Source organism: Coffea arabica, chromosome 2e (genome assembly GCF_036785885.1).
Source record: "Coffea arabica cultivar ET-39 chromosome 2e, Coffea Arabica ET-39 HiFi, whole genome shotgun sequence".
Taxonomy (NCBI): domain Eukaryota; kingdom Viridiplantae; phylum Streptophyta; class Magnoliopsida; order Gentianales; family Rubiaceae; genus Coffea; species Coffea arabica.
The window spans coordinates 6,405,299-6,430,713 of record NC_092313.1 but is presented as its reverse complement, the minus strand read 5'-3'; the positions used below and the strand labels follow the sequence as shown (position 1 = coordinate 6,430,713).

Sequence of the window (25,415 nt, the reverse complement as noted above, 5' to 3'; positions counted from 1 at the left end):
AGATTTACTGCCTGAAATACATACACAAGGTTGCCTTGTACTATATTGTATACAAGGTATTTGTACACTGCTCATAGGAAGTGTAATTGATTTGATGCCATTCAAAGCTACTCAATTAAATGCCCAAATCTTGGAATTAACTTCTTGAACCCTTTTCTTTATTATAGAGTATGAATTAAGTGCTAAGATATGTTATCAAATGTTATTATCTTTAGCGAGTCACAAAGAAGAGAACTAGCAGTAGATAAAATGGAGGCAGGGAAGATTGCTGTAGAACTCATGACACTGTTGACAGTGGCAATAATAGCACAGTCAGTGATGGGCAAAGAATCATCAACAGTTGAGAATGTGCCGCTCGATGAATGCTGCCGATACAAATGCGATGTGAACTGTGCTCGTGGGGGATTCATCAACGAAACCTGTGCAAACAATTGTCTCATGCATTGCGTTCCAGATACACCAAATCAGTGCTGCCGCTACAAATGTTATGTTACCTGTACTTCTAGAGGATTTCTCAACCAAACATGTGTAGACGAGTGTGTTCAGACTTGCCCTCCACGCTCCACTGCTCTGCCATCTGGGATGCTTTTCAATTGATGAAGGAGGCAGGGCAATTGCACCTCCCGTTTTTATATGTGCAAAGCCAAGATGTGTTCTTTGGACATTCTCAATATTTATTCATGTATTAGAAATTTTAATGGTAAACGGACGTGGTGGAAAACTATTTTTGTGTTACACAAGTACTAGGCCTAATCAGTATACCCTTACATTGCAAGTTTAATGCATTGTCGCTTGTCTACGAAGGATTGATGGAGATTTAAATCACTGTCGGATCAGACGAATGCATAAAAAGATCACATATTGTGACAATTGTTGAGAGTCAAGAGTTGAATGCTTGACCTTCCATCCCACCAAACCTTGAGGACTTAGTGGTGGCCAGCAACATTTGGGGTGTTGGTTACATCATCACTTGATAATGTGTGGAATTTTGGCACACGGGATTCTCAGTGCCACTTTTCCAGTGGCAATTCAGTGCCACTTTTATATTTATGCCAAGTGTCCTATTTATTTAATTTTTTCTACCATCACGTGATAAGTGAGATTTCTTTTCTTAAAAAAAAAATTGTAATTGAGGATCGGCAGTGTACCCTCTCAACTTTGACAGAGTTTTTTTTTTTTTTTTCAAAGTTCGGAAACTCTGGAAATTTTTTAAGCTATTCCCTATTTTCACATTCAAAAATTTTTAAAATTCTTTTTCTTGTCGACATTGCTCCTTTAAAATTTTGACAAGTCTTTTTCTTATCTATATTGTCCGTTCAATAATATAAAAAATTCTTAATTCTTACACTTTGAAAGAACGTTGGATCTAATTAAGATTAGAGATAATGATGTAAAATTAGAAGTTCGAGACTGCTATTACGTTTCTAAACTATCGCTATATTATAGCACAATTTAGACTTCAAAATATAATTAATTAACATAAGGGAAAATTGTAAAATGTTGATCGTAACTACATTTGACGTGACGTCGAAAATTAATCCCTGAACCTAGATCCCAGCTGTGCCACTGTTTGAATTGCTAGGGATCCGGTCGTGGGAGCAAGCGATTTACATGCAAAAGACATTCAATTACAAGCAAGTTGTTCAATGTTTTCAAGTATAAAATGTCTCCCGAGTTATGTTAGAAAATGTGTCCTGTTCTTTTTGCAGCTTACGAAGACAGAAATGCAGCCAATGGAAGCGGGAAAGACGAGTTTTCTTGGTCTGATGATAATTGGGATGGTGGTGGCGGCGGGGGCAATAGCAGACCCGCCAATTCCTAGAGAAAAAATCGGTACGGAGGGCGTCTATGAGGACTGCGCCGCCGGGTGTGCTAACAAATGTAACGGGGACGGAAATATTCATCCAACATGCATACTGGATTGTATCAGAAAATGTCCACCCCCAACATCCCGTCTGAATGATTGATGATGATGATGATGATGATGATAAAACTCAGATATAAATAGGAATTCTAGTTGCTGATGTGGCAAATGCATTGCAACATTTTTCCAGTTGGGAAACTAGTTAGGTGCCTAGGGATTGTTAAAATATTACAGACCATGTGATGATGGCAAAGTATGCTAGTTCGATAGATAATATCTATTATCTGGAGAAATTCTCCCTCATATTTTGTACCGCTCATTATGCGGACTAATCAGTTCATTAATAGTATCTTCTAGGTCTATGCTTTTACATTTTTCTTTTGCAAAATTGCAAGATCAGACGAATTAATAGTATGAATTGAAAAAAAAAAAAAATTGTTAGCCTCAAAAAATTTCAGAAGAATTCCATTTTTCTTGCCAAACTTTTCAATCATAAATCTGTTGGTGAAAAAGCGTAACATATGGACAGCTTGCTAAAATCTTTTGCCCAGCAGCTTGCACCCTGAACAATTATTCTAAATTGTCACCGAATATGAGTTCTTCCCAAAGACCAAAGCCCCGTATCCTTCACCTGTGCCTGAAAGATTACTAGTTAGATGCATGCGCCTTATTTGGAAAGGCATGATAAGAGGAAGTTCTTGCATGATAGCATATCTTGATCATAAAATTCTATTCTACGGCTACATGGTACACTTACAGGTGTTTTCATAGATGGGAACACATTCCAGAACCGTAATGTCTCGTCACCTGCTCCAGTCACGATTGTCTGTGGGGAAAAAAAGATTGTGGTATTCATTTGTTTACTTTGCATAAGAGAAATATATTCTCAACAAGACCTTCTGTTTCATGCTGCAGTACCTGGCCATCAGGTGATAAAGCAAGATAGAGCACCCGCAAACTGTGGCCAGTTAAAGTTGCAACCTGTCGAAGTCAATGCAGAAAAACAATTTATGGAACTTGGATAACATATTCAGGGTGGTTTCCTTCAAAATCAAAGAATATTGATTGTTCAAAATTGGCCCAGGAAGTCTACTACCTTTGCCATTGATGGATACTTCCATACCATAATTTGATTCTGCGAATACCCATGAGTGCTGACTAGTTCATTCACATTCTTACTCCATGCTAGATTGCATACCTACAGGTATGTATGGAACGGAACGCATCAGAAAAGCATAAACCCTCTTCACAAAATCCCTCTGGAAATTCAAGATATGCTGCATAGAATGTGGTAGCGTAACCATTCTAAGCAATCAAGAATTCTCTTGGCTATTAAAAAAAAATTTTACCACAAACCTGGCTTCCTGTATCCACACTATTTAATTGATTGCCATTGGTAGTATTCCAGAATCGAATGCACCTATCAGCAGTTCCTCCACCAGAAGCGAGGAGCCCACTCTGGTGAGGAGACCAGGTAATCGCCTTTACAGCAGCAGTGTGCTCTGTGAGTCTCAAAATTGGCTGTTGGGAGTGCTGATTCCAGACCAAAAGCTGCACGTCACTTATAAAAGAAGAGTATTACAGCATTGCTTAGTTAATTCTGTCAATGTGAAGAGAACATTCAGCTTGCCTACCTGATTGTCATTTCCTCCAGATGCGAGTTCCCTATCATCATGAGACCATTTAAGACCACATACCTGAGTCGGGGGACATTAGTAAATGTTAGCTATCTTGACATTCCCTTGAAGTACTCATTGGTTAGATTTGAGTTTCTACAGGCAAATGACAATATGGCTGTCTGTTACCTCAGACTTGTGGCCAGAAAGTTTGCTTATAAAATCATTCGGTACTCGGAGATCATGTTGTAGTATGTTCCGATCTCTGCTTCCTGAAGATAATATGCGTGAACTCCACGCTAGGACTCCAGTTCTTGTTTGATGCCCAGGCAGGGTTCTGACCCTTTTGCACTGAGTTCCATCCCAAACCTGAGGATAGCACTATGCTCAGTCGCTTCCAAATTCAAATAATATCCGAGACATCAAAAGGTGCGCACGATGTACTACCCCTCCCCTAATATGTTAAAAGAAAGAAAAAACATTATACCTGAACTTGACCAAGATTTGTGCCAATTGAAATGTAGGAACCCTCTCGGGTCCATTGGACTGAGCAGACACCATCATTAGGTCCTAAGTCGCACAGCTTTGTTACCTAAAATGGTTTAGAAGGGAATAGAAATATGGAGTTGAGAGGAAAATCAGTAACTGCTGCTTTTGATAAATACTTTCTTGTTTGCAGCAAATTATAATAACATACTTCACCCTGATGAAACAAAGAAGATTAAGATCTTTTAACCATCAACTCACCTTACTGTTTGAGGCACTCCATAAATAGACACAAGTTCCTAAGCCAACTGCAAGGACATTTTGAGATGACCAATCAACTAGGTTCAGATAGAAGTCATCTTGAAGTGCTGGCGCATCAAGAACCTGCAGTCGTAGAGGCCTTAATGATTGAATAATACTCTATCACTCTTTGCTTCAAGTTCAATGAATAAGGGCAAAAGCTTTTCTTTAAATAAACCAAACGCTTAACTACAGACACCAGAAGGGCAGTCCTCCATAAGACATCAAACCAAAATGGCGTAACAAAGCAGAGAAAATTCTCTGGACCATCAAACTATTGCTAAGCTGCAATTTCTTTTTTTCCAGACAGTATTATGAACATGAAAAAGCATTGAAATTCTGTACCAAACCAAAGGCCGCTATAATCAATTAGTACAATTTTGCCTAATGGTGCTCAGGAGTAGATTAAAGGAGGGTCCCCCAGGTATCTAGGCAAACAATCACATGGTCGATTAACAATCACTATGCACTTTGCTTCACCCTTTTTGCTCACTTCCCCAATTACTTAATACATACAAAATCTAAAAATTCCACGCTAACGTTTCTCAATCCTTTTTTGTCAATTTATCGCTGGATTTTCACGTATTTATGTTAGTATTGTTAGGGGTCAGCAAAATTGACAATTTTTAACAATCAAAATTGAAGGCTAAAGTAAGTCGTATACCTTGTGGGGTGTCTTGGGAACCTTTCGAGGCGGTTTAGGAGGGGTTGAAACCTCAGCGGAAAGCCCACTGTCCTGCCCCAGGACAGAAGGCGAATAAGGAGAATTAGGCCCAGAAACCTCAGTCTTGAACCGCAGCATATTCTTGTTAGGACTCAATGGTGACCCCTTACCTGCAGGAGAAGAAAAACAACCAAAATCAGTCCCAAAAAGCTCAGATTTCAGCAACCTCGAATAAGCCTCATTGCCTCCTCCTCCTCCCTCCTTCACTGGCGACGCTTTCTCTATCAGCCCAAACGTGTGCAACCTCGATGATGATCTACAAGGAATAAACCTGTCACTGCAACTCGTAGATTTTGATGAAGGGGATGAAAGATTGGATATAGTTCTTGGTGACATTGTCATAGGTGATGGCAAATTCGATACTGATCGAGCCGGGGAGGCGGATGAGAAGGCCTCCAGCCGAAGAGAGGTCTCAGACATTGTAGCTGGAAGGTTAATCCCACTTTTTCTTCTTTGAGTTGAATCCATTTTTCTGTTTCTGAGTTCAACTTTTTCCCTTTGTTGATCTGTAACTTCTGCTGTTTTCTTTCACCTTCTAAAGAATAATTTGAAAGAGGCCCTCTCTGTTTGAGAAGAGAGTTTAAGAGAGGGCTTTTTCAAGAGTTTTAGTCGGGAGGAAAAGAATGTCAGCAGGGAAGGGTGGGCAGTGTAGGAATGGAAATGGAGTGGACTGAGCTGGTGGGAGGGGAGCTTAACGGTTAGTTTTTTAAGAAGTTTTTTTTTTTCGTATTTTTCTGTGCAAGGAAAGGTAAAGGGCGTTTAGGGATTTGAAGAAGATTGGTCATGTTCTAACGGTCATTTGTGCCGGGGAAGCCTTGTGGAACTTTTCGTCATATGGGCGGAGGAGCCTTAACTCTTTGATTATCTGATTTATTTTTTGGGTTGGTTTGCGAAAAAGTAGCCGTTCGTGGACCGGGCTGATGTTGTTATTCTTTACTGGAGAGTTCAGTGGAGATATCAGCTCTTAGTTTACCCCTTTTGGGAAGGACCAAGGAAGTCATTCATGGAGGGGAAAAAATCTATAAATCTGAACGAGCAAATTCGGGGAGATTAGGTGATCAGCCATGGAGTTCACTGTATCTTGTTCGTCAAGATGAAATTTGTAGATCACTACATTCATCTGTCGTAAAATTATTATCCTTATAAAGAGATTATGACATCTCGTATTATTATTACTAGTGGGAATACCCGTGCTATGCACGGTGTTGACATTATTGGAAAAAAAATAAAATGGTGAGCAAATAAAGGTGAAAAAATTTTACCAATAAAATTAAAATATAATATCTGTTTAACAATAGTTTGAAATATAATAGAATTTATATATCATTCAAGAACCATCTTTTTTCAGTTGTATGAGAATTTTTTTTATAATTGTATGAGAATTGTTAACAAAAAAATACAATAGTTAATATAGAATAGCATCAATAGAATTTAATACAATTGTGTTATAATCAAATGAAAAATACGCACCAATTGAATTGTTATTAGCACCCATAGTTAATGAAGTAATCCCTATATAAAAATATTTTGGTACATGTAGTAATTGGTAATCTATAAAATAAAATAAATTGCTAAGTTGTCTATAAATAGCATCAATAGAATGTAATACAATTGTATTGTATTGTATCTATAGTTGATTTAGCAAGATAGTGCAGCCAAAAAATGTGTATGTAAGATGAGTATGATAATGTAAGAAACTGTATATTTACCATGATCACGCAAAATCATTGGTGATGTGGATGCCTGGCGATCTTGAGAATAGTTAGATTTTTCATTTCTTTGATCTAGAAATAAAATATATATTAAATTAAAAATCAATAGTTTATGTATTTATTTTATGTGTAAATAGTGATACATTGTATGAGAATTGTTAACCAAAAAAATACAATAATTAATATAGAAATAGCATCAATAGAATTTAATAGAATTGCATTGTAATCAAATGAAAACAATTACAGAGAAGTGGTTACCTGAACTAAGGAATGCAGTTTTAAATGCTCAAAAGTGCCTTGACGATTGCACATATGTCAGGGGCTTGGTGAGTTTTTTGCTCCTCTTGAATCATTTTCTTTTTTCTAATTGTAATATACTAGTGGGAATACCCGTGCTATGCACGGTGCTGACATTATTGGAAAAAATAAAATGGTGAACAAATAAAGGTGAAAAAATTTTACCAATCAAATTAAAATATAATATCTGTTTAACAATAGTTTGAAATATAATAGAATGTATATATCATTCAAGAACCGTCTTTTTTCGGTTGTATAAGAATTTTTTTTATCATTGTATGAGAATTGTTAACAAAAAAATACAATAGTTAATATAGAATAGCATCAATAGAATTTAATACAATTGTATTGTAATCAAATGAAAAATATGCACCAATTGAATTGTTATTAGCACCCATAGTTAATGAAGTAATCCCTATATAAAAATATTTTGGTACATGTAGTAATTGGTAATCTATAAAATAAAATAAATTGTTAATCTATAAAATTGCTAAGTTGTCTATAAATAACATCAATAGAATGTAATACAACTGTATTGTAATCGAACAATTGTAATACAATTGTATTGTATTGTATCTATAGTTGATTTAGCAAGATAGTGTAGCTAAAAAATGTGTATGTAATATGAGTATGACGATATAAGAAACTGTATATTTACCATGATCACGCAAAATCATTGGTGATGTGGATGCCTGGCGATCTTGAGGACAGTTAGATTTTTCATTTCTTTGATCTAGAAATAAAATATATATTAAAAGGCAAATCAATAGTTTATGTATTTATTTTATGTGTAAATAGTGATACATTGTATGAGAACTGTTAACAAAAAAAATACAATAATTAATATAGAAATAGCATCAATAGAATTTAATAGAATTGCATTGTAATCAAATGAAAACAATTACAGAGAAGTGGTTACCTGAACTAAGGAATGCAGTTTTAAATACTCAAAAGTGCCTTGACGATTGCACATATGTCAGGGGCTTGGTGAGTTTTTTGCTCCTCTTGAATCATTTTCTTTTTTCTAATTGTAATATATTACTTGCAGGTGTTAAGTAGGACTTGGCTCTAACCTTTCGTTTAAGTACTTTAAGTAATGAACTATTTATTCCATGAGTTGAATTGTGCTGTTGCTAGATAGATGAATCACGTAATTGTAATTGTCATTGTTGATAAAGAAAAGAAAGGCTAGAATGCAATTTTGCCAAAAGGATTTCTGACGAAATTAAAAATTAATCCAATTTTAATAATGGGCGTATAGTGCCTTAGTTATTAGTAGTATCTGAATTGTTTTTCTCCAATTATAAACCATTTTTAATTATTTTTTTTAATTATCAAAAAATCTTTTTTTTATTTCATGCACCATTATTTTTGGAATAAAATTATGAAAATAACTATCGTAACACCTATTTTATGTGATAAATGTGCAATAAAAAATAATTAAAAAATTTCAGTAATACAAACAAATAAATTTTTATAATATACAATTTATGTTAGAAATAGTAGAACCCTCAATCATGAACCTATACCATCCGCAATTATATAAGCAAGCAATACCTTTTTATCTTTGATTTACAGTGTAACAATAAGCAAACAACCGTTCATAAGATTTTGTAAAAATTTTTCAGAAATAATGTATGATCAGAAAATCAATGCAATATCATTCATGACAAAAAACAAAGCAAAAGCAAAACATACTTAAAAGGCAGAGGGGATTGACCTGTAAAATTAAGCCGGCCGCAAGAAGGTTGATTTTTGTTGGAGTCTCTGCACATAATATCTTTCACTACTGCTCACAAAAGAAACAAAATCAATTTACAAAATCAATAGAGAACCCAAAACAAATAAGAAACTGAGAGAGAAGGTGAGGGAATTAACTCGATAAGTTAATTAAGTCGATCAGTAAAAGAAGAATTTGTAGGAGTAATTGTAGGATGAGTTAAGATAGTGGGATAGTGGGAATATTGATTGGTGATAAGGTGATAGTGGGATAGTGGGAATATTGATTGGTGATAAGGTGGGTTATAACCCACTACTTTTTTATGTATTAAAATAAATACAAAAATATGAGTTAAGATAGTGGGATAGTGGGAGTGAGATAGTGGGAATATTGATTGGTGATAAGGTGATAGTGGGATAGTGGGAATATTGATTGGTGATAAGGTGGGTTATAACCCACTACTTTTTTATTTATTAAAATAAATACAAAAATCTAGAAAAAAGTATGACAAGTTTAGAAGGCATGGAGAGGGTTTCTGCTAAAAATCCCTTCCTGAATACATATAGATATAGATATTCACTATATTCGTATCGTTTCCAAATGATAATTGGTACTAATGTGGTGCAAGCCGATATTTAAGATATGCCGGAATTACATATATATTTTGAAACCAGTATACCTTACCTTCATGGAGATGATCTGCGAAAATCTATATCTATATGTAGTAGGAAGGTGGGTGAGGAGTGTTAGTTGGAGTAAGGTATGTAAGGAGTGTTAGTGGGAGTTAACTTCTTGTCTGAGAAAAACGTGGGAGTGTTAGTTGGAGTTAATTTCTTGTTTGAGAGAAACGTGGGGGTGTAACGTACCCATGATTTTTTTTACGAAATAAATTAAATGCAAAATGCTAGAAAAATAGAGTTGAGAGTGGGAAGGTTTGTGAATGCTTGTTGCTAAAAATTCCTTCTCAAATTTATATAGATATAGATTACTTGCAGGTGTTAAGTAGGACTTGACTCTAACCTTTCATTTAAGTACTTTAAGCAATGAACTATTTATTCCATGAGTTGAATTGTGCTGTTGTTAGATAGATGAATTACGTAGTTGTAATTGTCATTGTTGATAAAGAAAAGAAAGGCTATAATGCAATTTTGCCAAAAGGATTTCTGACGAAATTAAAAATTAATCCAATTTTAATAATGGGCGTATAGTGCCTTAGTTATTAGTAGTATCTGAATTATTTTTCTCCAATTATAAACTATTTTTAATTATTTTTTTTTAATTATCAAAAAATCTTTTTTTTTATTTCATGCACGATCATTTTTGGAATAAAATTATGAAAATAACTATCGTAACACCTATTTTATGTGATAAATGTGCAATAAAAAATAATTAAAAAATTTCAGTAATACAAACAAATAAATTTTTATAATATACAATTTATGTTAGAAATAGTAGAACCCTCAATCATGAACCTATACCATCCGCAATTATATAAAGCAAGCAATACCTTTTTATCTTTACTTTACAGTGTAACAATAAGCAAACAACCATTCATAAGATTTTGTAAAAAATTTTCAGAAATAATGGATGATCAGAAAATCAATGCAATATCATTCATGACAAAAAATAAAGGAAAAGCAAAACATACTTAAAAGGCAGAGGGGACTGACTTGGAAAATTAAGTCGGCCGCAAGAAGGTTGATTTCTGCTAGAGTCTCCGCACATAATATCTTCCACTACTGCTCACAAAAGAAACAAAATCAATACATTTACAAAATCAATAGAGAACCTAAAACAAATAAGAAACTGAGAGGGAGGAGTAATTGTAGGATGAATTAAGATAGTGGGATAGTGGGAGTGAGATAGTGAGAATATTGATTGGTGATAAGGTGATAGTGGGATAGTGGGAATATTGATTGGTGATAAGGTGGGTAATAACTCACTACTTTTTTATGTATTAAAATAAATACAAAAATATGAGTTAAGATAGTGGGATAGTGGGAGTGAGATAGTGGGAGTTAAGATAGATATAGATCTGACGCACGGGTAAATGGAAACAGTTTTAATGTAAGTGGAAGTTAAATTTTTATTTGAAGGAACGTGGGAGTGTTAGTTGAAGTTAACTCCTTATTTGAGGGAAACGTGGGGATGTAATGTGCTCATGATATTTTTTATGAAATAAGATAAATGTGAAATGCTAGGAAAATAGAGTTGAGAGTGGGAAGGCTTGTGGAGGCTTGTTCCTAAAAATCCCTTCTCAAATTTATATAGATATAGATTATCAAGGTCTTGTTTCTTTAAAGTGGATTTGAAAGGAAAAATAATTTTGATGAAAATAGACTTTTGAACGTGGCATGCATCTAACTAGCAATTCAATGTTTAAATGTGATACACATCCAATCATGATACAATATATATTGTTAGTGTATATAAAATTAACTCTAAACAATGTGACTTCAACGATCTATCAAAATAGCACTGTAAAGTTAATAATAAATTAGCTCTAAAAAAAGTGGCTTCAACCATCGATCAAAGTAAGAGGTTAATCAAGGAACTTCAGACAAAGGCAACTCTACCGACAGAAGCAAGAAATCGGTGCGCGGTATCGCTTTAGTTTTCAGCAGTAGGGATTGAACTGTATGTGCGTACAACTGCCACATTTTTTGGCCTTTTTTTCCCTTATTTCCTGAATTTACCGGTTTGGCAGCTTGTAAACTTCTGGAACACAAGTGCAAGAGGGAGGCAGAACCTCGCAGATTAATCACGAGGCTACGGAAGTACTTCGCATGTTATATCCGGGACAACTACAAAAGTTCCCTACTAGTTCATCAATGAGCAGAGCCGGACAGCTCGGAGAATTCAGATGCATCAGTCTATACCCATAAATATAGATGAATGGTGTAAAATAGCAAATTCCCAAGTTATGAGCACTTCTCAATAGCACCAAGCCAAGGAAGCCCCTAACAATATATAAAGTTCATCTACAACAATCAAAGTGTGTAGTTGAATTGATATCTCCGCAACCAATCTTCGCCCTTTTCATAGTAATCCGTCCTACTAAATGTCTGATTGGGGAATTGCATGGCAGCAGCATAAACAGAAGCTCCACGCCATGCATCAAGACTTGGATCTGATGCTCTGACAACTGTTATAGGTGTTCCACATGGCCTAATCATCCTAATCCCAGCTTCCAAGCGCCCAGCCATTCCCGGGTATTGACAGCTCCCACCAGTCATAAGGATTGATTTTGTTATTCTCTCTTCCAACCCTTGGTTCTTACACGGCAACCTTCTTATTGATACCCCAGCCATCTCATCCAACCCTGACTGATCTATCCCAATTAAGTTGGGCTGGAACAGAACCTCAGGGCACCGGAATCTTTCTACTCCTAGAATGAGCTGGAAGTCTTCCTTAGTTAGAGGACGAAATCGTGGCGGCTCCGCAGTCGAGGATCCTGACTCTGATTTGGGAAAAAATGTCGGATCTATTTCCTGTACAAATATGACAGGCAAAAATGGATGAAATTGCTAAAAGAAATATCTGTAAGAACACACCAAGGACGTGAGATCTAAAAAAATCACAAACCCGCAGTCTTGAAGAGACGCGAGCAAGGTCTGCTTCATCCTCATTTGACTTCTCATCTTCTTCATCATCATTATCTCTACTCATTAGCTTGTAAAGTTGCCAATCTTCATCTTTGATACCAAAAGTGTCCTCGCCCTTCCCTCGATCAAATGCAGCTGTTGTCAGGAGGCGCATCCTTTCTCTTTGAGCAGCATTCAATCTTTCACCACGGCCCACACCTCCAGAACCATTTTGGTTCCCATTTGTGTTGTTGCCATTTGTCTTCAAGCGTTTTCGCTGCTCGACTTTCTCAGAAAGCTCTCGGTATTTAGCACGTAAATCCTCCAAATAACGTTCTGGGTTCTCTCTACATTCAGAAGCAAAGCATAATGTAATAATAATACAACGTAAAAGAGACTACATATCTACACTATCATCAAGCAATGATTAGACAAGTTAAGATTGCGAATCAAAAACATACAAGCGCTTTTCCTCCTCCATTTTCATTTGCTTTTCTCTTTCTAATTCCTCTTCAATCCGCTTCTGTTTAGCTCGTTGCCTGGCCTCAGTTGTGGATTTGAGAAACAACTGCTTCCTTTTTTCTTTAAGCTGCCATGGAAACAAGAGTGCAAAATTTAAATTTCTGAAAGTTACGAACAGAATATGAAAACCATACTGTGGTTCCAATTTAGCAGCCATTCACTGGTCTTGTATCTTATTTAACTAGGAATTGCTGTGCAGTAGAAAATACCAAAATCAACAGAAACTATAAAACAAAGATCTGTTAGAACACATGGAATCAGAACACATGGAATCGGAACACACACCTGCTCCGGTGTCAGCACATCATCAGGCACATTGACAAGATTATACTTGTCAGCCATGGAAGCGTCCATCTTCTCCTCAGTTTCAACTTGTTCACCCTTTGCTTTGCGTAAAGATTGTATTGCCTTTGCCAGATTAGATTCTATTTCCTGTTTAGAGGCATAGCCAGTCTCTCTGAGAAATGCAGGAACATTATTCTCTTCAACCTGCTTGAGCTGCTTTAAGAGGAATTCCAAACCTCTAATGTCATTTTCAAGCTCATTAATTCGAGAGGACCTCTTTGCTTCAGCCATCTCCCTTAGTCTTTGACCCTGTCTCTCCTTTAGAGCTGCCTTTCTAGCTAACTCTTCTTCTGAAGGTTGTTCTTCCGCTGGTGCAGGAGTCCAAGGAAGCTGCCAGCACCTGGTCTTTTCTTCAGCTTCTTTAGCCCCTTTCTGTTACAAGAATTGCTTAGATGATTGCAGAAGCAAAGCAGAGTAGTTGCAGACAAGTCAAAAAGACCAAACTACACTACCTGAAATATTCGGACTTCTGATGTATAATCTGGTGCAATGTAACAGTGTTCCATCTTAAGGTCTTCAACTTTTTCCCATGTGAGCTTAGAACTGTTTGAAAAAAATAAGCGATCAAGACTAAAAAAACAAATGAAGAAAAGTTTCAATTGCATTTGCAGAGGGATCGGCATTCTCAAGCTTACATGTGATGGGGATATTTAAGTGAAAGAAGCTGCTTCAGATAATCGGTAACATGGTATCCACCAACATTAGTTCGGCAACATGCTTCGTAAGCAGGTTCTCCATTTATGAACTGTGATAGGAAAAATGGATAAGAATTCAAACTTACACATATACATTGTAGACCATTGCAAGTTGTTAAGGTGCAGTACTTCATATAATACTAGGATAAGTATCAGAGACTGAATACATTAACTGGTATTACATGCAGGTGTTAATGTTTCACTTTGTTATTCTGGCTTCATAATTCCCCACAGTAAACCATTGCTCAGCTATCAAACATTCCTAGTCCCCAGTGAGAAGGATGCTGCTCAATTTGGTTCATAGCTCAGTGATTCATCTTCTTCTAGCTTGAGCCTTAAAGAAGCATCTTGAGCTGGTTATAAGCAATCCTGGGCTAAAATATTATATTCAAGGCACTACATATGCCAAACACCAAACTCTGCAAACCTTGCACCACAAATAATCTCGAGCAATCCATCCCAGACCTTTGGTTGCAGGGGTGTAGGGGAGGACCACCACCCTACTTATCCAAGATATTACCTTTCCCCCCCTTGAAAATTTGGAATTCTTCAAACTACTCCTTTACAAAATTAAAGTATTGCCCCCGTAGAGTTTGAGAATATTTATCACAAGTCAATTATAGGTTGCCCACTAAAAGTAAAATTTTCAGCATCCACCTATGAGCAACATGTGAACTACCTGATGCTGTACTTGGCTGAATCCATGATGCCAAGCTCAAGCTTAGGTGTTTGGCTGGTTTGTAGGACAGGCCTACAGGTTGTGCATATCCAACGAATAATTCGGCAAATACAGATAGATAACTAATTCTTTAATAGGTCATAGGCAAAGCATATTTGTGTTGATCTACAAAAAGTTAATGGCAAAATTCATGAAATTATTAAGGATGGGTGTACCCTACATGCACAACATGTTTCTTCCAGAAGAATATAATCTATTCTATCTAGGTCTTTTCATACTTAATACCAATTGTAGTCTCAGTGGCACCAGATCAAGATAGTGACTTGGTATGGCACTGAACTTCAGAATAAACTAACCTAACCTTTAATGGAACAGCAAAAGAATTGTGGCGGTGACGCATAGTTGAGATTTGTGATGGCTATGTTTCTGTACTCAATGCTCCATGTAATTGGAATTATCCACAAAATCACTATGAACTTCAATAAAAACAAGTGAAGCATACCGGAATAGCATGACTAGTCATAAATCCTGAGCAAATTGCAAGACCATCACTATTACATATTCCAAGTTGTTGGTTGTACTTGTAGCTGAATGCGGCATCGACACCAAATGCTGCTAAAGGGAAAGTAAAAAGTAAGTGATACATTAAAATAGCAACAGTCCAAGCACTCATGGCATCAGACCATATAAAACGAGAAATACAAGTACAATATGCTGTGACCATGGTGTGTCAATCATGCTACATCCATAAAAAGATAAAACATGCAGTTGACAATAATATTAAGGGCTTGCATCCCTGTTTCACAGTCTAACTAAAATATTTGCGCAAACAAGCAGAAGCTTCAGTTAACTAACAATTGGCAAGCATACCTATTGAAGGAACTCCATAAGACTCAAAAAGAAGTTCTGCCATTCTACAACGAGACTGGATAGGATTGCAAGCACACTCAGTGATCAAAACAGGATGGTCAATCTGTTCTGCCATGAAATCAACTACATGAATATTACCAACGCTGATATCTAAAATCAAGAAATTCAGGAATCAAATATGAAGTGATAAATATTGCAAACAACATAAATGAAGTCAGACATCTATAAGCTGCACAAAAATAAACATGAAGAAATGAATCAAATTGACATAAAAAGCTTATTCTAAACCACAGAATTTTTGGGATGTCAAACATTGCCTGCTTGAACTTGCAAAGAAAGCTTGTAAATTCTTTAAAGAGATCAATGAAGACATTCAATGCTTTGAGCCCACAGTATTTACCTCAGTTATATATAAAGTGCAAATCAGAATCTCAACTGCTTATATGAACAGTTGACTTTTGACACACAAAAAATCAACACGAAACATTTGGTCTGTACGAAATGTCACAAAAGTTTATTAAGTAAAACTAGGGGGGATGAATGCAATGACAAACAGATCTCCAAGAATAAAGCTACTATCTATTCACGCTATACAACATAAATAGCTTTGCAAGCAAAACTGAATAATCACATAAAATATGACGACAGTAAGAAAAACCAGCAGCTTCCAAATTGATAAACCTCGCATTGCATTTTACATCAGATCACACCAAAAATAACTTTGATATAGCTGAGTAAAGAATTGAAAGGTGATGTAGCAGTACCTGAGACTGATCAGCACCTAATCGATCAAAACCGAAGTCAAGAATCTATACATGCAAGAAAAAACACACAACTCAGCAACTTGATCTGTGAACATAAAGTAGATGTAAGAAACAAAGATGTTTCAGTTTGCAATCAATGCAAAATAGCATCATACAAACATGTTGAAGGTAACTTGATGGAACATATTAAGATATCCAAAAATTTGGATTAACGAAAAGCTGAAAAATAAAAGGAAAATTACATTATGTGTCATGTATTCTGCCTTATTCTACATTCATCTACAGCCGCCAATCAGAGTTTCTTTGTTCTGTTAAACTTTACATTTTGTAAGATGTACAATTGCTATAACTGAAGCTAAGCGTTTAGGCGTTAATTAGTCAGTTCAGACTTGTATAAAGAGTAAGGTGGATTTCAGAGGAAACTGCTTGAATATCAAACATACTGCTTATATGACCTCAGGTAATATTATATAAAGCAGTAAGAGGCTAGAATGATTTGGGGCTTTTGTATTCTTAACAAACTCCAAAGATTGGTATATGGCTAGTAAATACTCATAAAATCAAGATGGTAATTCACTGAGAAAATTTCTACAAAATGACAGATAAGTTTTGTGATGCAGATTGAGAAAGCAAGTTATTAATATGTAACACATAACACATGCTTCTTAGGAGTCTAACAAAGTACCGACTTTTAGTATCTCATTATTGACAGGGTGAAAGTAACTGCTAACTGTGTGACGCATATGGACACAGAGGGTGTGCTTTCTATCCTATTAGAATTATGAAACAAGTTGATCACCATTCTACAGTAAAGAGTATTCATTGGAGAATATAGAGTGAAAAGTTTCAGCAAGGTAACTTGAAACCCAGTTACTACTCAAAATTAATGAAACTTACATATTCCATTATCTCAAACTGATACACGACATTGCCATCAAAAGCCGAACGAGGTCCTGAACGTGTGCAATCAAAATATCTTAGTAGCGCTGGGTTATGATCACCAACAACTGTGACTGTTTCACCTGCATTAGAAAGAATGCAGAAAAAACTTTTAATTGATGTAAAATCAAATTATAAAACTAGAAGTTCGGAACTACGTGTAGATTCAAACATGTGAAGCAACCATTTTGAACCCATGAGTCCAAAACCTCTGCAATCTAAAACATGTGAATGCAGAGGTTTTGTTCTTTCCATTCAGATCATAAATTATAGGTTGAGTGGAACAGGAAAGACCACAAATGTAAATACATAAATCATTTGACTGTATTAATTACACTCAATCTAGTGCTCCAGCAAAAACAAAGAAGCAGATATACTGCCCTCATGCAATTACAGGAATAATAATAATAATAAAACTAAAAGAATTCAATTACAGGAGAGCACCAAAAATTGAGGGTGGAAGACATTTGAAGCTCATTCATCTTAATCAAAAATCAAAACTTTGGTAAAAGAAGTTTGGCATGCACATGACCCAAAAATTTTTGCTTATGTTGAACGAGTATATAAAAGAGATATCTAGCCTACCCGTTAAAAATAAGTTTTCCATCATTCATGTCATGCTCAAATAAAAAAAAAAACAAGAAGAAGAAGAAGATGGGGGAAAAATCTAGCACAATGGTATATTCAGTTCAAATCCAACTTCAGAGGCAGGGAGATTAACATTGGCATAATGCCGAAAAATTACACTAGTGAAAATTACAAATATATGTATATCAAGAGATACCAGTGGTTTTATGGCGAGGCCTCTGAACAATGTTCCGGAATATAACCCGAGGCTCATCCTCCCCTGCCCAGCTATCACCAGACCAAATCATAATTGAAGGATGTAATTTATCGGTAATTTTATCAAAACACAACTTCACAACGCAAATTAATCTAAGCGAACCAAGGAATTAGGGCTTTTGTTACCCAATGCGGAAATATGAACCGCCATTGTCGATGACGATGGGGACAGTTGAATCGAACTGGCTGTAATCCGTCTGCCTCTCTATCTTCGATATGAATGGCATTTTTCTTTCCTTTTCTTTTTTGGTGGTAATTACTGTAGATGTGGCGGTTGAACCCTAGTTACTTTCCCACCTCAGCTGCACATGGTGAGGAGGTTTTATGTGCAGAGAAAGAAGAACCTTTTCATGAAGCGGCTTTCTTAGCGTCTACCTGGTGAGGGCGGACCGGTTCAGCTCTGCGTCCATCCCTCCTCCAAGTTTACCAGTTTAATTGAACCGGCTAAGTTACATTGGAATGCCTCCGGATTGAAGATTATTTGGAATAATTTTTTAAAAAATATTTTTTGATATAATATATATGATATAAAAAAGTAATTAAAAATATATTTATAATGTAAACAGATAAATTTGTGTAAATAATTCCTTATTAAAATATGGACTGGAGTAAATTTCTAGAACTCTAATCGAAATACACATTTTTTAAATCAGATGGACAGGAGTAGAATTCTAGAACTAGAATGGTGAATTAATAAATTCGAGTTATTTAAAGTTTACGTTTTTGCACTCAGAAATAAACTCTAGTGTTGATTTATTTTTTAATCGAATTTAATATAATTTTTTTATTTCAATAACTTTATAAGCAATCTCATTGACCTGAGAAATAAATAACAAAAAAGGAAGTTCGAGGATACAGATAAATTGTGATATTTAAACTAAAAGGTATTTATAACTTGTATCAGTCTCATTTTATTTGTTTATGCTTGCACAAACCATCACTTTTGTTGCAGTAATTGACTGTACAGATTTTCACTAAACAATCTAGTACAGTATATTTTAGTGCAAAATACTAAATGATCGCAATAGAAAATGTTTACTCACGTGTCAGAAAATTTGACCAATATGTGAACTAGTTGGCCTTTCCGATTGAACTCAATTGATTTCCAAACCCCAAGTCAACTTACCCGCCGTTATCACTGGATGGAGCAAAACACATCTTTCAACCATTTTTTTATTTTACATATATTATATTAAAAAAGTGATATAATAATTTTTTAAAAAAAATTTATTTCAAATAATCTACTATCCAAACACACTTCCTAAATTATTTTGCAAAAATCAAAATAGATCCTAAACTTTATTATGAGTCGATTTAATAAGTGCTGATCCTGTGTCGAAAAGTTTATTTCTCAAGCAATTGCTTTCTTAAAATAGAATAATTTCATCAAATTGAGATTTCATATTTTTGATAGAGAACATTTTATGTGTGCATAAAGGTTTTAATGTTGTAGTATAATACAAGTATTTAAAATAAGTATTTACTAGTATTAACAACCTTTTACTATTTAAATTAAGTATTTACTCTTGACATGCTTTGTTTTCAATGGTCTTCCATCTTTCCAACAAATCTTTGTTGACTAGTGACTCCATTCAGCAAACCAGGACCGGTCCAATATCACAAAGTTCAATCAGTTGCCAACCAATCCGGTAGACCAAAAAGGAAACGATCCTTGGCCCAGTAGTGCGAATTCGGCCACTTGTTGAAAGCATTACCAAGCCCGTTTGGTCTGTTTCTTTGGGAGCTCCTGGAGAAAAATTATAGCCTGTGTTTGGATGGAAATTCTATTTCAAATAATATTTTATTTGCACAACAAACATAATTCTTAATTAATTTCTTAAAATTTTATCAATCATCTTTTTATCTCACATATATCGCATTTTAATAAGTACTTTAGTAATTATTTTTTTTGTGTCAATTGTCACTTTATTTATAGTATTCTATACTATCCTAATCTAAGGAGGAGACCCAACTGGGTCTAGGGGGACCGGTGGGGACTGAATCACCACCGGACCAAACGAATACACTACGCATCTGTCTGAATTTTTTTTTAAGAAGCCACTTAATGTGATAATTGATAGAAGGTAAGTTTAAATGGCTTAATGGTGACCAACAGCCAAAAGACTGGTGGTTAGTAATTATTCAAAATACAATTTCATGTATATGACCGTCAGTTCTCATTCCGATGTGCGAAGATCATTTTTGGAAAGAAATTAAGCCAATTTTCCAAAAATTAGAAAAGCTAACCCAAAAGGCTCAACCAATTGTCAAGACTAGAATTCCCAGGATGGAAACCTCAAAAATATACTCTTATGAACATCTATTGTAAAATGTATATCATATAATACGAAAGAAAACGTTTGTTGGAAAAAAATATAATATGAAAGAAAACAAAGAGAATCCACCCCATCATCATAAAGAAAAGAAAAAGAAGAATCCAGTTCAAGTTCAACCAAAAAGGCCTCTCGAGCAATCACGTCATATCAGGAGCGAAGATAAACTCGAAAGGTAAGGTGGAAAATGGAAATGAACGCACGCCACTCTTCAGCTTCTTTACCCTTCGAGTCGCCGTGGTGCCAAAAGTCCAAACTTTCGAGTCACTTCGTAACAGCACGTGGGGCTGCATCCTCCAAAAGTAGGCCCAGTCCTGAGTCCACACGAAAACGACGTTATCAGCCCTTCTTGTTACACGTGTTACCATCTGTAGCCCTTAGCCTGGCCCATTAGCCCAGTACTTGTTTGTTGGTCCGGCCCCATTAAAGAGAATAATATTATCATATCAGCATAAGGCGTCGAATAAAGTCTTATCCTTTTCATCAAATTGATCGAGCTCGCTAAAAGCCTAAAAGCAAACCCCCTCCATAGTCCCCACTCTATAAAGTCTAAAGTCTAAACGAGAGGTTCAGATTCGAACCACCGGTTCCGTGCACCTTCGCGCGCTTCGTCTTGAGGCTTACGCCTTTCCAGTCTTTTGTCGTTTGCCCTCCCCCAACAATACAGCCCCCCTGCACGGTTTTTATTCGCCCCTTTATCTCTCTCTTGCTTAAAAATTGATGATTAGCTAAGTAAGGTTCCTACTTGTTAAATTGGAACCCTCCTAAGGTTGTGTTTGAATTGCAAATTTTTTGAAGTTTTTATAAAAAAATATACTATATTAATTTGATATATATTAAGTAAAAATATGATTGAAAAATATATTTATGAAAAAATGTAGATATTTTATTAATGAAAGATCCCTTTCCAAACAAGGCGTAACAAATTAACGCAACAAAAATAATTTACAGGAGCACTTATTAGTAGTTGATCATGTTGATTAAAATCTCATTTTTTCTATTTTGGCTCTCAAGGAAAATGAAAATGTGTATCCATTATAGTTAACTTTTTTAGTGCATTAAATAAATCAATCAAAATGGCTCATAATTTATTTACAAGATACAAAGACATTCATCAACAAGAAGTTAGAATATCTCTTGAATGGAGTAAAAAATTTTTTTAAAAGAAAAGATATCAAAAAATCTATACGTTTTCGTAAACATATTTTCCAATTACCTTTTTATCTCACGTATATTAAATCTCTACATACATTTTCTACAAAAACTTCAAAAAGTTACAATCCAAACACAACCATTATGCTTTATGGTGTCAATCATCCCTCAACTTCTTTTAAACTTTTCACTAACTTGACCCTTGATCTCGTTCTACCGTGGTGTAATTACACAATGAAATTGATTCTTGCTTTCCGTGCAAATATTGCAAATTTGGGGAAAGGAATCAGTGCGGTTGGGTTCCATGCGATTCGGTCTAATTGTTATACTTTATATATTATTTTACATTGTTATATTTTTAGTAAAAAATTATGTACAAAAATAAAATACTTAACATGAATTTAGTATAATATTTATACATAAAAAATTGAACACAATTGATAATTGAGCAGAACTTTACAAAACACAACTACACCGACACCTTATCCGCAAATTTGCAACCATTGCCGTGCAAGCGAATCGGGTCATTGCACTTGCCACTTGGTGGCGAAAGAAAAGGATGTAGCTTTTTTGGTGCCACGTGGAAGCCCAGTGGGACGAAGTCATGAGTTGCTTCCACCAAAAGTTTGGATGAGTCAAAATGTGTTATGCAAGAATTACACTTAGCAGTTAAGCTTAACAGCTTCCGCAAGAAGCCATGTGCCGTATATTGCCAACCATTACCGCCACCTAAATTTTGCTCTCTGTATATATAGAGTGAGACCCTGATCCGGTTCATATCTATCCATTTTGTTTCGTTTGCATAGTAGCAGCTGAGTACCTTTGTTGGTTAGCCCGAGAGGATTGAATGACGTTGAAGATGGAGGTCGGTGGCGGATATGATCATTTTGGGATGATGAAGGGGGAAGAGGAGGTGGAGGAAGGCTATAGGACACCGACGCACGAGGGGTCCAGGATTCCGGTGGCGGCGGCGGAGTGTCCGCCAGCCCCAAAAAGGAAACGAGTTTACATGAAGAAGCAGAAGCAGAAGCAGCAGCAGAGGAGCATGCCCCAGAAGCCCAAGGATGGGTACTTCCAGCATCCCGACCTTGATCTTCTATTTAAAATGATGTCGACAAGGGAACCACATGTCCAAATCCAGTCTTGTTTTGAAAGGAGACCTGATAGCGCCTGCTATTAATTGTTTGTTACTCATCTTACTTTTTGTATATTAGCATTAATGATGCAGAACATTACTGCTGAAGTTGGTTAGGCCTTAGGAGTTAGGATTAGTTTTTTCTTTTCCTGATCCAAGTTACATTTTTGGGTCATCTATGTTTGTAGCTTCTGTAATTTTCTAATTTATTTGTGGATGGTTCTACAAATATGAGGAACTGACATTGTCAACGTTGAATTATTAAAGCCTTCTATTAAACACAGCCTCCCACCGTTCACCCGGTTCTCTGTTTTGGGCATTTTTTTTTCCTTTTAACTATGACATGGTTTGCAGGTTCTCCCTTGCGGTTAACAGGGGAAATGATGCATTCCGGCAAATTTTGCTTCACTACCTGCGGGAGCCGTGGAACAAGAAGTTCAATACTTTTTGTTAGCTAGATCAAAGTCCACCAGAAGATAAAATTAAAAGAAGGGAATTACCCAAAACATTAAAATTAAAATTAAAAGAAAGGATTAATAAAACAAATTATAGAAGCAGTGGCTCCATCGATGCGCTTAATGCTAACAGTTTTTGTAGATTCTTTTTGGATGAAAAAGTAAGAACTACTTTCAAAGGCGCCCCTGTAAGATAATCCTTAAAATAACAGAGGCTTCTAGGCTTGTGGTGGATACTCAAGCAGCCTCTGCAGAAGTTTTCAGTCTCTTGTTGCTAAAATTTCTGGTTGTCGTTTTAAGCCTTACCCATGATGTGAAAATGAGATACAATATTAAATCTGAATCTTATATTTTTTTGCCAAATCTTGGCCACGAACCTTTAAAAATAATTGCTTTCTTCCCGCAATCGTTTCTGCCCCTCTTCCGGGCTTTCCTTTGGGAGAGGTAAGCTAGATGTTCATTAATAACGAGTTCCCTAGAGGCTAGGGGATTCTTGTTGCCCCATCAGAGTCGAAAAGTAGTCAGATTAAGCATCCTCTTTACCGAGTAAGCTTTTCGCAAGTAAATGCAAAGACTCGGAATTCAGCTGTCAAGCTTGTAACAGTGGTCATGCTTCCCAGTATTTGCTATAGAACACCAATTTAGTTCCCTTCTCCGTCTAGCAAATTATTCGGTAGGCCTTCTATGCTGGCTGGTCCCTTCTGCACTCAGTCTAACCATTGCTGCTTCTGAATTGACCTGAGTTTTTCCTTAGCGGTGTTGTTTTCTTAATTTTTTGGAATTTTCTTTATGAGCAACGACTTATTAGCGTCCCTACCCACAAGCCGCAAAGGATTTAGTAATCATACTCTGCCTCTGAGAGGTCAGCCTCGTTTTCTATAAAAAGCATTTTGCTATATGATTTTTCTGGAGTTCGAGCATGGACCAGTAGTTTCAGGCTGTTCAATATTTCTACAGACTCTGCTCGAGTAGTGTGTTTCTTCTGAGTATTTATCTAAACTATTACTACAAATGTACTTATTTTTTTTAAAAAATATTGATATTTGTTGAAAATACCAAGAACACACTTCTCCCTCCCTCCATCACCTGTCAACCACCATCGCGAATTTTTGCCGCTCACCATTGTACTCGCCTCTGCCACCAATTTCGCATTTAATGTATTTTTTAATGCTTTCGAAACCGTACGGGTCTTTGATATTTACTGTAGACAGTGTTTGAATCAAATTTCTTTTTTTTTTTTTTAAACAAGCAAAAAAGGGCCACCCAGACAGGCCCTAGATTGCAATCATCGACTAAACGAGTTCAAGATACTTGTGTGTTTAGAAAGACGATTATTTAGATTTTTTTTTGAAATATTATTGTAACATATTTTGTAATATGATGTATGTGAAATAAAAAGATTAATTGAAAAAATAAAATGGAGATTCAGAAAAGCATCTATGATACAAGCAAAATATTTTTTTTATAAAAAAAATGGTGTATCCAAACAAAAGCTAATTATTATAGAGATAGAAAATTATTTGGGAAAACTTTTTAAAATAATTTCATAATATATATATATATTTTTGTAATGTATGCAAATGAGATTGAAAGATAATTGGAAGCATGTATATGATGTAGTAAAAAAATTTATTTTCCAAATTACAAGTTTATAAATCTTTTTCTTCTTAGAAAACTATGATCTGTTTTGTAAACGAGAGGTTGTTTGGATTGCACCTTCGGCAAGTTTTTGGAAAAAAATTACTATAGCATTTTTTATGAGATGTGAGGTGAAAAAAATTAAGAAATATGTAAAATGAATATTCACAAAAAAAATTCTTTTTTTGAGAAAAATTAACAATCCAAAGAAGGCCGTTTTCTGAAATACAATGTAATAAAGTGAATGCCGAATCTACATCTACAAATTTGTAATAAAGAACCAGTCCCGAGGATACACTTAACCTGCGGAAGGATATTGGCAATGGGCTGAGAGTCTTTTTCTTTTTCGGTGGGTCTCAAAATCAAATGGGTAAATGAATGACGTGAACCATTACCGAACGGAGACTTTGCTCTGCATATGTGAGCAAGAATTTGCGCAACAAAACAGCCACATTTCATGCAGAGACAAGCCCATTAAAATTGACTGATATGGCCTAAGCTGGGGTAGGTAGACTCGACAGTCCAACTCCAGGCTGGATGATCCGATCTCAAACTCAGGTCCATGGCACAAATTCTAGCAAGGACAAAATTTGATTGCCCCGTGGTGCTAAATGGACAGACCAGAAATCGTTGCTCTTCTTTTCTGGTGCCCATGCAAATGTATTGTCAAAAAAAAAAAAGAGTATAGAATCTTCGGAGCTTAGTTTCTCACAATTCCTCCACCCAACTCATTTCTTCTGGC

At 35.7% G+C, this 25,415-nt stretch overlaps 2 protein-coding genes across 6 annotated transcripts; both read right to left on the bottom strand.

Moving 5' to 3' along the window:
* Window positions 1-2,107: 2,107 nt before the first annotated feature.
* On the bottom strand, window positions 2,108-5,853 carry LOC113730469 (B-type cell cycle switch protein ccs52B). The gene is made up of 10 exons (XM_027255168.2): window positions 4,931-5,853; window positions 4,228-4,350; window positions 3,968-4,072; window positions 3,670-3,849; window positions 3,499-3,561; window positions 3,221-3,415; window positions 2,961-3,062; window positions 2,783-2,845; window positions 2,622-2,690; window positions 2,108-2,501 (listed from the first exon to the last, which is right to left on the bottom strand). Exons 1-10 carry the CDS (start codon window positions 5,456-5,458, stop codon window positions 2,448-2,450), a joined length of 1,482 nt encoding a protein of 493 aa, XP_027110969.1. The 5' UTR covers window positions 5,459-5,853; the 3' UTR covers window positions 2,108-2,447.
* A 5,724-nt stretch (window positions 5,854-11,577) lies between these two features.
* LOC113730468 (actin-related protein 5-like) lies at window positions 11,578-18,425 on the bottom strand. Of its 5 annotated transcripts, none has more exons than XM_072078494.1 (12): window positions 18,087-18,425; window positions 17,902-17,964; window positions 17,076-17,200; window positions 16,179-16,223; window positions 15,415-15,517; window positions 15,047-15,159; window positions 13,806-13,915; window positions 13,623-13,713; window positions 13,111-13,542; window positions 12,765-12,892; window positions 12,305-12,650; window positions 11,578-12,210 (listed from the first exon to the last, which is right to left on the bottom strand). In XM_072078494.1, exons 1-12 carry the CDS (start codon window positions 18,109-18,111, stop codon window positions 11,710-11,712), a joined length of 2,082 nt encoding a protein of 693 aa, XP_071934595.1. In that variant the 5' UTR covers window positions 18,112-18,425; the 3' UTR covers window positions 11,578-11,709. The 5 variants fall into 5 exon arrangements, with proteins under 5 accessions (XP_071934595.1, XP_071934594.1, XP_027110965.1 ...); XM_072078493.1 differs by having other exon boundaries at window positions 17,902-17,972; window positions 18,087-18,424; XM_027255164.2 differs by having other exon boundaries at window positions 15,047-15,156; window positions 17,902-17,972; window positions 18,087-18,423.
* Between the last annotated feature and the right edge of the window lie 6,990 nt (window positions 18,426-25,415).

Excerpts from the sequence above, each read along its gene's own strand:
- LOC113730468 (XM_072078493.1), bottom strand. The coding sequence starts at position 18,187 with ATGCCATTCATATCGAAGATAGAGAGGCAGACGGATTACAGCCAGTTC. Across the intron at positions 17,973-18,086 it reads GGTTCATATTTCCGCATTGG|CTGGGCAGGGGAGGATGAGC; the intron begins GTAACAAAAGCC and ends GTCTGGTGATAG. Across the intron at positions 17,201-17,901 it reads GCCTCGCCATAAAACCACTG|GTGAAACAGTCACAGTTGTT; the intron begins GTATCTCTTGAT and ends TTTCTAATGCAG.
- LOC113730469 (XM_027255168.2), bottom strand. The coding sequence starts at position 5,458 with ATGGATTCAACTCAAAGAAGAAAAAGTGGGATTAACCTTCCAGCTACA. Across the intron at positions 3,850-3,967 it reads CAAATCTTGGTCAAGTTCAG|GTTTGGGATGGAACTCAGTG; the intron begins GTATAATGTTTT and ends TGCTATCCTCAG. Across the intron at positions 3,063-3,220 it reads GTGTGGATACAGGAAGCCAG|GTATGCAATCTAGCATGGAG; the intron begins GTTTGTGGTAAA and ends ACATACCTGTAG.